Here is a 12,543-nt window from a genome sequence, read left to right on the forward strand (position 1 = left end):
TTTTCTATTTCATTTTCAGAACATTCGGTTCTATCAAACTCGGCTGTTTTGAATAGCGCGATTCGTTTTAATCATCAAAATGCTATTTAATGTGTCACATCTTTGTATTAAGAAAATATTCGGAATAATATTTTTGTATTTTAACTCAATAGGGAAACTATCATTAAATATAAGGATATGGGCTACAGATTTTTTTAAATAAAGGAATTAAAATATTTGAGCTAACATGAGTCTACCACAACTGCGCAAAAACAGTTAACTGCATCTTGTGTCAGTTATACCTGGGTGGTCGAATTTTCGGGCCATTCGTGTGTGGCGGTGAAAATTACCACTATTGCGATTGTCACCAATTGCGCGAGAAATTAAGGCTTGTTCAAGCAATGAGATAAGTTAATATCAATTGGATAATGTCGGCTTACCCATCCGACTTTGTCTGCAATTGGATTCATAGAAATACTCGGCTACATTGTTTTGATAAAAAAGTTCATCCTGACCCCCGTCTAATTATATATTATCGTCGTAACGTTTTGGTCACGCACTGTGTATTACGTTCCAAGGCTATCCCAATCAGTTGTGGACCGCGTTCATGAAGCATTAATAGTTTCTCTCTCTTCTTCTCGCATCATTGCGGGTGTGGTCAGTTACATTTCTGTATGATTTATAAAGCCGATCTATTCCAGTTTATGAATCGTACGATGACTTAAGACTTTCGCTCGTATATGAAATATATCCGCGAGCAACCTGCCATTAGCGGAGCATTTATATGTGTGGCAATTTCCTATTGTTCTCCTTTGTATTTTTATAATGTATATGCTGGACAAATTGCTGCCACCGATCGTCAGCCACTTATCGCGCCATATTTCATCGATTTTTGTCGCGAATTCCTCGTGGAAACAATCCGTTCCGATAAGGATGTTTATTCCGCTTTGAAATCGATCTAGATATCCGAGTGTTTTATTATGTCTTGATGATTTGCAATCGATATATTTTTTTAAGAAGTATTATTTATTGGAATTGTGTTTGTAAGGTGTTTATCGCATAATTTGACAAGTTTGTGTATAAAATCTTCATTGTGGTTTTCGCGGTCCATGGTTTGTTAAAAAATAATGAACTTTTTCGGATCTTACCGCGTGGTTCAGGTTTTATCCCGACCTTTCGCGCTGGTCGCTTCATAAGTGGTGATTGGGCTGATTTCAGCCCACCCCGACAGCTGACCAATCACCCCTGAAGAAGCGACCAGCAGGGGTCGCGAAACGTCGGGATAAAACCTGAACCACGCGGTAAGACCCGAAGGAGTCAATTATTTTTGTTAGGCTTGTGTATAGTTGGGGGAACTTGGTAGCCTAGTACGGAGCAGAGAAGAGGAGGAAGATCGCCTGACTTCTGGCAGTAGAATCTCTGGTTCTTAACCAGGGTGAAGCATTGGGACACCCTCAAATTATATATATATCCTCGAGGTGCGATTTTGCACTGTGATTTAACTCACTCCCCTACTCCAGGCTGTTTCTTAGTCTATGACGAGCTCTATCCTCACCTATCCCAACCAATCCTCGGATTGAATCACTGAAGTGAGTAAGTGTTCAGTTATTACCAACTCCAGACATATTCGCTCTTATTTTATTTTTATTTTTTCTTCTTGTTATTTTGGTTCCTTTTTTGCTGGACCGTTCTTTCAGTTGTAAAGTTAAGAATACATAAGTTTTTTGTGTTACATCAAATCCGGCATGGGGTATAACTCCATTTATCCCATTTTACTTAGGTACATGCATGTTTAATATGTTATGTTAATAAATGCGAAAAAAATTATACATAGACATTTAAAAAATGAAAAGTTTATCTATTTTTTATTAATGTGCCTGAAAACTGTATTATATTATTTTTGTTCCTATGGATTTTTCCTGGGAAGCAAATATTTTCTATTTATCTATTTACATCATTTGACTAGATGATTCACAGTATAATAGTCTTATATTCTACTCTCTGAGTCCGATATAAGGGTTCATTTCGCGGATTTTGAGAAAATACTAAAAGCCGATTGATACTCTTCTCTGGAAATTGGAGTGAGAATAAGAAATATTTTGCATAGATAACTTATTGCATTCGCCCTTAGGCGCGCAGTATACTTGTTAGTTGCTGATATTTAGGAGAACAATTCCACAGCTTTTGCTTCATTCATCTGTAATAACGAGTTTAAATTTCTCTGTGATGTGTTGAAGCAAGTTTAAAAATGAAAACTGATGTTGACTCTAATGTTCAGCTAGCGGGGGATTGCAGTGGGTGCAAACCCCTCTAAATTTTCGGAGATATGGTATCTATTATGTGCCCCCCTTCTAAGTGATACCCCCTGGAGATGTACCCCTTCTCCGAAAAAAACGAAAATGTTTTCTGCCTACTGCCAGCCTTGACATGCATAAGTTGAAGGGTAGAGTAATACTAATTACTAAAATCAAGGTATGCATTGGTAATTTGATGAGAGCAACACTCGCGAATTTATTATGAGTAGTTCAGTATTAGAATCATAGTATACAACTAATCCCGTCGCTATTTGAGTGATTTCTTTTTGTGGGGACACACATTTGGGTAAATTTTCATCAAAAATCTAGAGCCAAGGGTCAATGCCATGTCAATGCCATGCCTTGGAACTACCCAGAGCCTTTGTTTACTTGAATTTAAAATTTTGTGAAATTAAATTATGATCACTATCCCCGCGTTAAATTTCATTTGCATTACGATGTTGTGAATATTTTTATTACTATCCATGCCATTATCAAATACTTATGATATCAATTCCATCTTTTTTCTCCTGCAGGCCCGTGGACGATGACTCGGCGAGCGATAGCAGCTACTCGTCGTCGGTGGTGGGTGGACAGGGGGGTTATCGCCTGCCCCGGAGACAGCATTGGACCAACAAGGCCCAGTTCGTGCTCGCGTGCATCGGCTACAGCGTCGGCCTCGGCAACGTTTGGAGGTTCCCGTACCTCTGCTACCGGAGCGGAGGAGGTGAGAACAGCAATACATTCTTTCTCCCATAAGTAGTGTCGTAATTTGGCATGGATAAATGCTAAATAATTAGAGGTTAAAATTTTGCTGGGGGTGCAGAACTTCTTCGGATTTTTGCTATTTTGGATGAGAACATATTCTTTGTTTTTCCACAGAATTTTTTAATTAAAAAACGACCATGATTATAACGGTTCACTCGCCCGATGTTAATTTCGTGTCCTCCTTGTAAGTCCAAAGATCTTATTTCTTGGTCTTACGGCGGAATTTTCTTCGGTTTTTCCCTTTATTGCATTTCTCACTTACAATTAGTCTCCGTTTAATATTACATTTTAAAGGTCGCTTTGCATAAGAAAAAAATTTCCTGTTGCACATATTTGAAGGTATAATATTATACACACAAAAACTCAGAATGGCTTCTGCCTCGCTGCTGTATTTTTTGGCAAAGTGAGTAGTTGAAAACGAACAACATGGCTACATTTTGGATATATTTGATGGAAAATATTTTAAAGTACTGTCATAAAAATAGTAATGTTCAAATTAAGTTAATATTAATGTAAAAATTTCATGATAATAGTAATTTGAACGAGAAGCTGTCATAAATTTATTTTTATGAAGTCAAAAGAAAATGAAACTTTAAAAAATATTATTTTCCCTGCTAAATATCTCTGGGCAGTTGTAAAAATTTCTCAAATTAACGTAAAGTAATGAATTATTTTCCTTCAAAAATATGTATCATGCCACCTTGCGATCATGCATTAGCATATTCGTTCATACAATTCACGGCTTAACGCGATGCATCCTGAAATGCACATTTTCAGCTGCAAGCAATCTTGTGAAATGGGCTTTATAGTCGACAAAGTGTTCTCCTCAAATTTCAAAATCTGTTTGCTTGCCCAGCACCAGGTTACCGTATTACAAGAAGGTTGTAAATATCTGGAGAGGGCACCACTGGTTTCGAGCGTGGAGCGAAGTGTGGCCGGAATGGGGGTGCTTGGGTAGGACAAGCCACGCCCACTTTGACCAAAACATTGACAATCCCACAAGGGTCAATGCTTACTATTTGGTGAAATTTTTGGTCATAACTCGTTAAAACACTAAAATAACCTATGGGACCCACATTGTAAACCTTCTTTTCTTACTTCATAGGTGGGCTTCGCGAATTTAATGCCTCAAACATCTTTTCCAAGGGAAAAAATATCATCAATCACCACGGTTAAGTTCTACAACCAGCTAAGATGAACATAAAATTTTACGAGAGTAAACTAGTCATTTACCGGCACTCATTTAATATAATAACCGGTATTTAATATTAATATAGCCAACGGAAATCTAACAATTACAGTAATAAAGTATATTTTCAAGGATATCCCCACCAGTAAAGCGGCTAACAGGCACAGAGTTTGTACATTAATAGAAGTATCGCGAATGATAGGAAAAACCTGTTGACAATCACCGGCGAAATACTAGTGATTATGGTAGCATTTTTCACTTGATGTTGCGCATTTTCAGAATAAAACTAAGCCACCTCAAAATATCAGTCGGAGACCAAGTCCAAAAATTGCCAAACCAAGATGGCGGAACTTTGACCATGCTAAAAACTCGGAAACAGTGCCTCCAGATATTCACAACCTCGTTGCCGCATTGGCATTTGAGTGATTTGCTGGCCGGGAGGAATGGTCACGCAGCGGATGCGACCGCCAAGGAACGCCTCGGAAGGTAAAATGGCATTCGATGCCAAGTGCGAGCGTGTGCAGGCGCCCTGGCGTCGTCTTCTGTGGAGGGCGCCTAACCTTGAAACCATTTCCGAAGTGCGCTTCGAAGGCCTCCCTCTTGTCCACATAAGCCTTCGGGGAAAGGGGGTTGATGGGTTGTGTGAGGGAAAAGAATAAACGGAAATGGGCTTCAGGTAGCTCTTGTATGCATTCAAACCAGTGACGCAGCGAGGGGGGGAGGGTTTTGGGGGATAAAACCCCTCCCTGAGCTCAGAATTTTTTTAAGTTAAATCCATTTTAGTTAATTGCATTAATATTACTTATGGAATAGTGTAAGGATACATAAAATATCCCTCAAAAAGCTGTAAAACTCACTATTTATCCTAAACATTTTCTGTGGAGGGCCCCCGCACCTCCCGCTTACCCTGGCAGGTATGCCATACCCCCAGACACCCCAGTATTAGTTGCGCCTAAAACCTCTCCCAGCCTTAAGTCCTAGCTGCGCCCCTGATTCAAACAACCTAGTAAGGCCTAGCGCACACAGAGCGACTATTTAGTGACTACATTCGGAAATCAGTTGCGTCTGCAACCAAATGCGAGGAATTGCATTGAAGAGTCACGAATATAATGAATAACATCATTATTATTACTATTATTGTATTCTACCCATTACGGTAGGTTTCCATAGAGTACTAAAGAAGTGATCTGGGAGCTTCCCTTTCCTTCCACCACTGCCTTCTTCAATTCACTGTAAGGCCTACCCCCTTTCAATCTATTTAAAAATCCCATTCTTTTCCTTCCCCTCCCTCTTTTCCCTAACATTCTACCCTCTAACACCGTTTTCAACATTTTTTCCCCGCTAAGTACTCCTCCCATCCATACCTTCTGTCTCCTCCGTATCTCATCTAAAAGCTGCCTCTCCTCGCCTACCATATCCAGCACTTCGTCGTTCCTTTTCCTCTCCGTTCATTTCACCTTCTCCATTCTTCTCCATACCCACATCTCGAATGCCTCCAATCTTCTCTCGTCTTCTTCCCTCAGTGTCCACGTTTCCGCACCGTAGATAGCTACACTCCAGATCAAACTCTTCCATAACCTTTTCTTTAAAATCTTACATAGCGATCCCCTCAGAAGCTTCATCATGATTGTAAATTTCGGTAAACACTTCCAACTATACCTTATTTCCCCATCAAACCCGTATCGCTTTTCCCGTGAGCGAGGTGAGTGGCGACTTTGGTAAACGAATTTAATTGCGCGGTGGGTGACAACACATTGATGCAACCCAGCAACTCAAAAATGACATGAACTCGCGTCAGTGATGGAAATAAAGTAAAAAATTGATACATTTAAGAGAATACCCCGCTCTCGCTTGATCGGTAGTATTTTGTTATCTGGCGTATATACTCGATTTCTTTTCATCTGGTGTTTCACTTTTTGTTTTACTCCGACCGTTAAACATATGCGCATGAATCCATCACACGAGCATTAAAATAGGAACCTGTGCAATCAATTTGAATTTTTCGCATGATAAAGGGTCGAACTCTTCAGAAATGTATCTATTATTTCATTGCGGCCTGTAAATAGATGTATGCGAATTTATCAGACTGCATGAATACTTGTTTTCTTATTTGAACGATCTTCTATGCTGTCCGCAGCTCTAGTGAAAATTAGTCCAACAGGCGCAGTTAATACTTGAGCAGTAATACATTAGAAATTCTATTTCAGAATTCGTCATATGACGTCAAACAGTAAATCCAACAGTAGATTGAATTAAATTTCAAGTGATTGTAAATGAAATACTGTAAAATATAGACGAGGTTGATTTGTCCCCTTCTGGTGACTTCAACGCGTGAGTTCACCATAAAAGAATCGCTTTTTGAATTGATGAGTAGCTTTCGTGGGTTTTTTATCCTGGAAAAGGAGGTTATAAATGATTTCTTTAGATTATACGGCAACATTTAACATTTTTTCAACTTCTGCTTACTTAATGTGGTATATAAACGCATTGACTACCAAAGTAAAAGATCATAGCTTGGCATTTTATTTCAGCGAGTGACACAATTTTCATCTTCCAACTATTTACACTGTTCGTGTTACATCCCTCTAATACCAGCGAGAAAATGTGGGTATCTCCTGGACTCTGCGTGAGATAAAAGACAGGTGCGTTAAGTAAAGATCGTTGTGATAATGTTATTGCCTCTCGAACAATCGCTCACACAATTCCTGAAAAAAAACTGATTATTTTCCACAGCTTGAATTATCCGGTTGAAAGATCTCTAGATATAATTTGAAGTGTTTTATTCCGGACTTGACCGCACGAAGAAAAAATGCACTCAATCGTGTATTTGATAGCATGTTAAGAAAAACAAGATGGCTTAGTGCTAAAGAACGAGGTGATTAATGTAAATATTTCCTCGTTGGTGTGCATTGCTCCTAATAATTTCGTGTTTCCCTTTGTCTGAAATTTCTAAAATCTCTGCCCAAATTTTATCTATTTTCCTATTATCTTTCTTTACACAATTTTTAAAATTTTGCATCGCTTTAAGTTAGTAATTTGTCCTTAAAAATATTATTAAGGGATTTTTATGCACAAAAGAGACTGAAAAGTTTTGTTAAAGTAAGTTACTACGAACAAGGTAAACTCAACCATGCGTTTTAGCTACGACGCAGTCAATTTTATTTTTTTATAGCCTACAATCTATTGTAAAAATATTATTGCCTATTCAGTTACTTTTCGAAAATTTGAACATTTTCCGAGAGCAATTCGTGGAATTTCGCTTGCATCCTACTTGTCCATTAAGAGCGACTTATACTAGTAAGTATGTGTCAGAAAGTAGAACCTTCTGAAAGGAGTTCCGATCATTCTCTGGTTACGATAGTGATAGAGATGGGTACCTTGAAGACCGCGAAACGTTTACAAAATTTATAAAGCTTGAAAAAAAAAACGTTGTGTGCATTAGAGCTGAAAAAATGCGAAAAAAAAAACGTTTTTTCGTGACATTTGAGATGTAATTCTATTGGTATTTTTCGATTGACTTACCATCTTTATTAGTTATTTTTGCCTTACTACCGCCTCAATGAATTATAAATAATTTAATTTTCGTTTTTTAAATCAATAAAAATGATAAAATTTAGTTGTTCTTTTGCTCTTTTTAGAGCTATTTGCGCCGACCGTGGCGCCATTTTTATCAAACTAACGTTATTTGACTCCAATCACGACATTTATTTGCTAATGAATCACAAATTTGTCCAGTTACTGGTTTAAATTTTATTTTTAACATGATTCTGAAAGTATAAGAAATATCATATCAATTTTTGGTTTAAATGACATATATTTTAGCATTAATCAGCATTTTTCTTTCACTTAGGGAGTATTTTTGTAACAACCTATGTAATAATTAGGATTTTCCAACACAATTTCTATAAAATATTGCGCCCGAAGCCTATTTGTGCCTGTTTGCCGATGAGGAGCAATGCGGTGACCATGTTTTTAATTTTCGTGAAATTGGCATTTACGTGAATCGCTTCTCGGGCCTACCTCCTTAAATAGTGTTGAACGAGTCTTAACAGTAGCTGACGATTTAATTAAAACAATAGTTTTTTAATGTTGTCTGGTTTTATGACGCCCTCTTCCTGTGGCCAAACTAATAAATTGGTCGACGATTACGAATTCTCCACGGTTGGTGGAAGGTAAGCTTTGATGTATTTTAGTATCCAATAAAAAACAAGTGTCTTACTCAAGCATGTCTTGTTTACTCCAAGGTTCATCAAATGAGTTAATTGTTGGAATATGAGACTTGGCTAATCGCCGCCTTTAGCTCTTTCCCTTCACCAGCTGACACATCCAGTAAAAGGAGAAGGTGATTTGAAGAATGAGAGAAGTGTTGAATATTTTGCCGTGACGGGTTCAACAGGTTAATTGCTTTGAATGCCCTTAAACTACTGCCAATGGAGTCACCTGATTGCCATTTAAATTCTAGCTATTTCATGTAGAATGAACCTCACGGAAGTCCATGTTGACGTGAATTAATATCGTAATAAATTTATTGGATTATCTGATTTCTTAATCTCTCCAAGATAGTAACGATAGTTTAATGCCCTTGTCATGTCAGATTTCTAATCTCAGTGATGAAGTGGTTGACGGCATTTCTTTGGATCTTAGCATATTCATATGGAGTGCGTCACATTATATCATTTCAGTGCATAGCGAGTATCTTCTTGAAGATATACTACGGATATGCAACGTTTATTCCCATAATGGAAATATACTAAGGTATCTGATGATAATTTGACACTTTTATTAAGCGTTGAATAAAATTTCAAATTGTGTGTCAATGTGATCACTAGTAGACTTCGATATGTGTTTCTATTATGAATAAAACCCATATTATAGCAATATTTTGTGCTTTTTCGTTCTACCGCTTCCAATTTAAACTCACCTGACTTTAATAATTATTAATTAGATACTCCTTTTTTACATTGTATTCAACGTTTCGGATATTTGTGAATTCGAACGGGATCCGTACACAATTTATCCGGCTAATGAAACTCATTAAGCGGTAGCTGACATCGATATTTCTACAATATTTGCTTTTTTTATATTAGCCTAGCACGTTGTTATGACGTATAGGCACATCAGGTGTAAAATGAGTTAGATGACCCCATGATATTGAATAAATTTAACTTTTACTAAATTTTGCTCAAATTATTACGTAAAATTTGAGTTCAATTTTTGTTGGTTAAATTTCTACTAGTGATAGGTTGTTTTCATTGTTTACCATTTTTAATCCCACGATTTTATTCTTGATTTTATCGATCCCTGAAAATGAAATCTTCATTTTAGAGGAAAATACATTTGAAATTAAAGTATCACTGCTTTAATTAATTACTTTATGCGGGAAACCAAAATTTATCACAAAGAGATTACAACTGAAAGCTTACTTTCTGATCGTAACATCTTCGAAAGAGTGATTTTGCCGCTAAATGAATCACCCTTGTGACAAATGTTTCACAAACGTGTAAAATGAAGCGTATTAATTGATATATCGTAACAGGGTTTACTTGAAATGGTGGCGTAACTTGAAATAATAATGTAAGTAATAATGATTTCATTTACTCCTACATTTTGATTTTATTGCTGAATAACAAAGATAACAGAGAGGAGATTTAGGTGGTCTCCAAGGTCACAAGACCGGAATTGTGACACCATCAAATAACAAAAGTGTATGCAAAAAAATAATGCTGTAAATATTACATAAGAGTTTTAAAGAAATAACATTAAAGTAAATGCTCAATTACTTCTTGAGAGAATAGCCAGTTTTTGGCTAATCTTAACTTTTTATTTAAGGATTTATTTTTTTATTTTAGCGGGCAGTAAATGAAATATCTTTGGCCCCATGTAAAGAAAGCAACGTTTATATAATGTTAACCTTGGCCTGTTTGTTATAACGAATGACTCACTCCTTAAATTATATTTATATTTTCCAAATACACTCGGCATATTGCCACTTCCGGCATAAAACAATTTTAGGACTTTGAGTAAATACTGGTGCCTTAGTGGCAACAATTTCAGGGCCACGAACAACGGAAATGAGTGTTCATAAGAATTTTTGGACGATATTAACCGATTTTTTTTGCAAAAGGAGTGCACACTTAAATGATGGCTTGTTAGTATTTTCGTGTTTGGGACGTTATCACTTACCACGGCACAATTCAGTGTTCAGTGCAAATATAGTGGATGATTTGGTGTGTAGTTAGATGACTGTTAAGATTATATTGTTGCGAGACCTTTTTAAAATAGGTAGTTAACCGTTGCAATTTACCCCACCATTTCAAGTAACCGCGGTTAATGGTACGTACTCGCTAAGGCAAAACAATCCTTGGATTGTTTTGCCCTCTTGCCCTTATGATAACTAAGGCTTATAGTTACTGAGGGCACTGTTAGATGGTTTTAAGTATTAAAGTAATAAGCGTCGAATAATGTGCATTATTTGTTTGCGGGTATTGGATTGGGGGCCGCGAGGGACTCGGAAGTTATGTACAACTCTTGAACTATTAAAGAAGGTTAAATGTCTTAGTGATTGATGGAGAGAGCACGATCCCATAACCGGTTTGACAGAAATACTGAAATGAAATAGTTATTTTGCCGTACGCATAGGTATAGGAATTCGTTTATCCCCTCGGAATAATTGCTAGTTCGAACTCAAACAGATTCAACTTCACTAGATCGCACTCCTAAGGCCATGTTTGCAACTCTCAAAAAGGTTTAGATTTTGATAGGAAATATGCATCACCGCTATTATCACCTCGGCGACGCCCAATGGTTGGGATAGGATATCTTGGAGAATGGTGAAGAGCTACTGGACGACGTCGAAATCACCGCCACCGTTGAGATATGAACCGGGGCCAACGGGGTGTAAAGCCAGCCTTCTACCCAACGTATCAATCCCCTTATTGAAATCTCTAGTGATTCTTCATCAATTCCTGCAGAATCCCTGTATGTGGTGCTGCAAGGATTGTATTGTATTTGGAGCAGGAGACAGACAGCTGAGGTCATTTGCGCCATGAGGGTAGGGTAGGGAGGAAAGGGTGGAGGGAAACCCAGCGCCGGTATTAGCCTGCTGTTAACGAAAGGCGCCAAGGGGACCACGGCTTAACGTCCCATCCGACGGATGGAGTGTTGCGCTTGAAATGTCCTCCACACTACATTCAAGCAGGAATCGGGCAGTTCCTGAAAATTCTCTGTCACCGCCGGGATTTGAACCCTAGCCCTCAGGATGGGAAGCAACAATCTAGCCACCACACCTACACGATCCCTCAATTTTCACGGGATTCCCTCCGCATTAAAAACTTAATTTTCGCCGACGTTACGAGCTCCGACTCGGTGCTCATCCTCAAGGTTGGTTTTCCCGGCGATTTATGCGGGTAAACTTTTCTGGGGATTCCCACCGGATTAAAAATTCCATTTTTGCTGAAGTTTCGAGTTCTGACTCGGGGCTAATCCTCAGGGCTTCTGAATGTCGTTGTATTTATTTCAAAAAACGACATTCAGCAGCCCTTAGGATGAACCCGAGTCGGAGCTCGAAACGTCGGAAAAAAATTGTGTTTTTAACCCTGTGGGAATCCCGAGAAAAGTTTACCCGCATGATTCCCCGGAGAAGCATCAAAACCTATATCAGGTATATTTCATATTTCCACATGCTTGGCAACCGGTAGGCGTGTAATTCGAAACTAGCGATAGCATTACGAATAAATGAATCGCCGAGCTTACGGGTGGGGATGGGAGATGACACTGCTGTTGCGGTGCGTGTATAAAAAAACGCTCGTTTAACTTTTTTTCTCCCTTTTTGAAGTCCCATCGTGACACCCAAGCGTCCCACGAGTGTCTCTCTATTTTTTTGATCTTCACCGCAAGCGACGAAAGTGACGACACATCTCCCAGAGTGGGTCTCCGCGGTCGACTTGGAAATATCCTCGGTGACATCGGAGCCGACCGATGCTTGCGTCCCAATCTCGCCTGCGGCCTCTCGTGGTGGCGCGGCGGTCGCTTTGATGTTGGGCACGCAAATGCCAAGTGCGCACAATTCCACTCGGACATTCATAATGCGACCTTTACCACCGCCAAAGGGGGGACATCGTAAGTTTTCCGATCGCATGATGGGTCGTCCATGCGCTCATAGATCAGACCAGAACGTGGTCGTCACCTTTGTGTTGTGGTTTGTTTTGTTTCACACCTTTCCGGAATAATTTCATTTTTTCTTGGCACCAAATACTCTTTGGCTAAGGGTAGACTTCGCGACGTAAGCATTGGTTCTACTCCTAAAATACAGGT

At 38.6% G+C, this 12,543-nt stretch overlaps 1 protein-coding gene across 2 annotated transcripts in view; it reads left to right on the forward strand.

Moving 5' to 3' along the window:
* LOC124158753 (sodium- and chloride-dependent GABA transporter ine) overlaps window positions 1-12,543 on the forward strand; it is a 281,736-nt gene that overhangs the window by 232,553 nt on the left and 36,640 nt on the right. For both annotated transcript variants that reach the window (XM_046534026.1, XM_046534027.1), the window contains exon 2: window positions 2,810-3,000. In XM_046534026.1, the coding sequence (XP_046389982.1) occupies window positions 2,810-3,000 (191 nt within the window). The remainder of the gene's footprint in view (window positions 1-2,809; window positions 3,001-12,543) is intronic.

This window comes from Ischnura elegans, chromosome 5 (genome assembly GCF_921293095.1).
Source record: "Ischnura elegans chromosome 5, ioIscEleg1.1, whole genome shotgun sequence".
Classification (NCBI taxonomy): domain Eukaryota; kingdom Metazoa; phylum Arthropoda; class Insecta; order Odonata; family Coenagrionidae; genus Ischnura; species Ischnura elegans.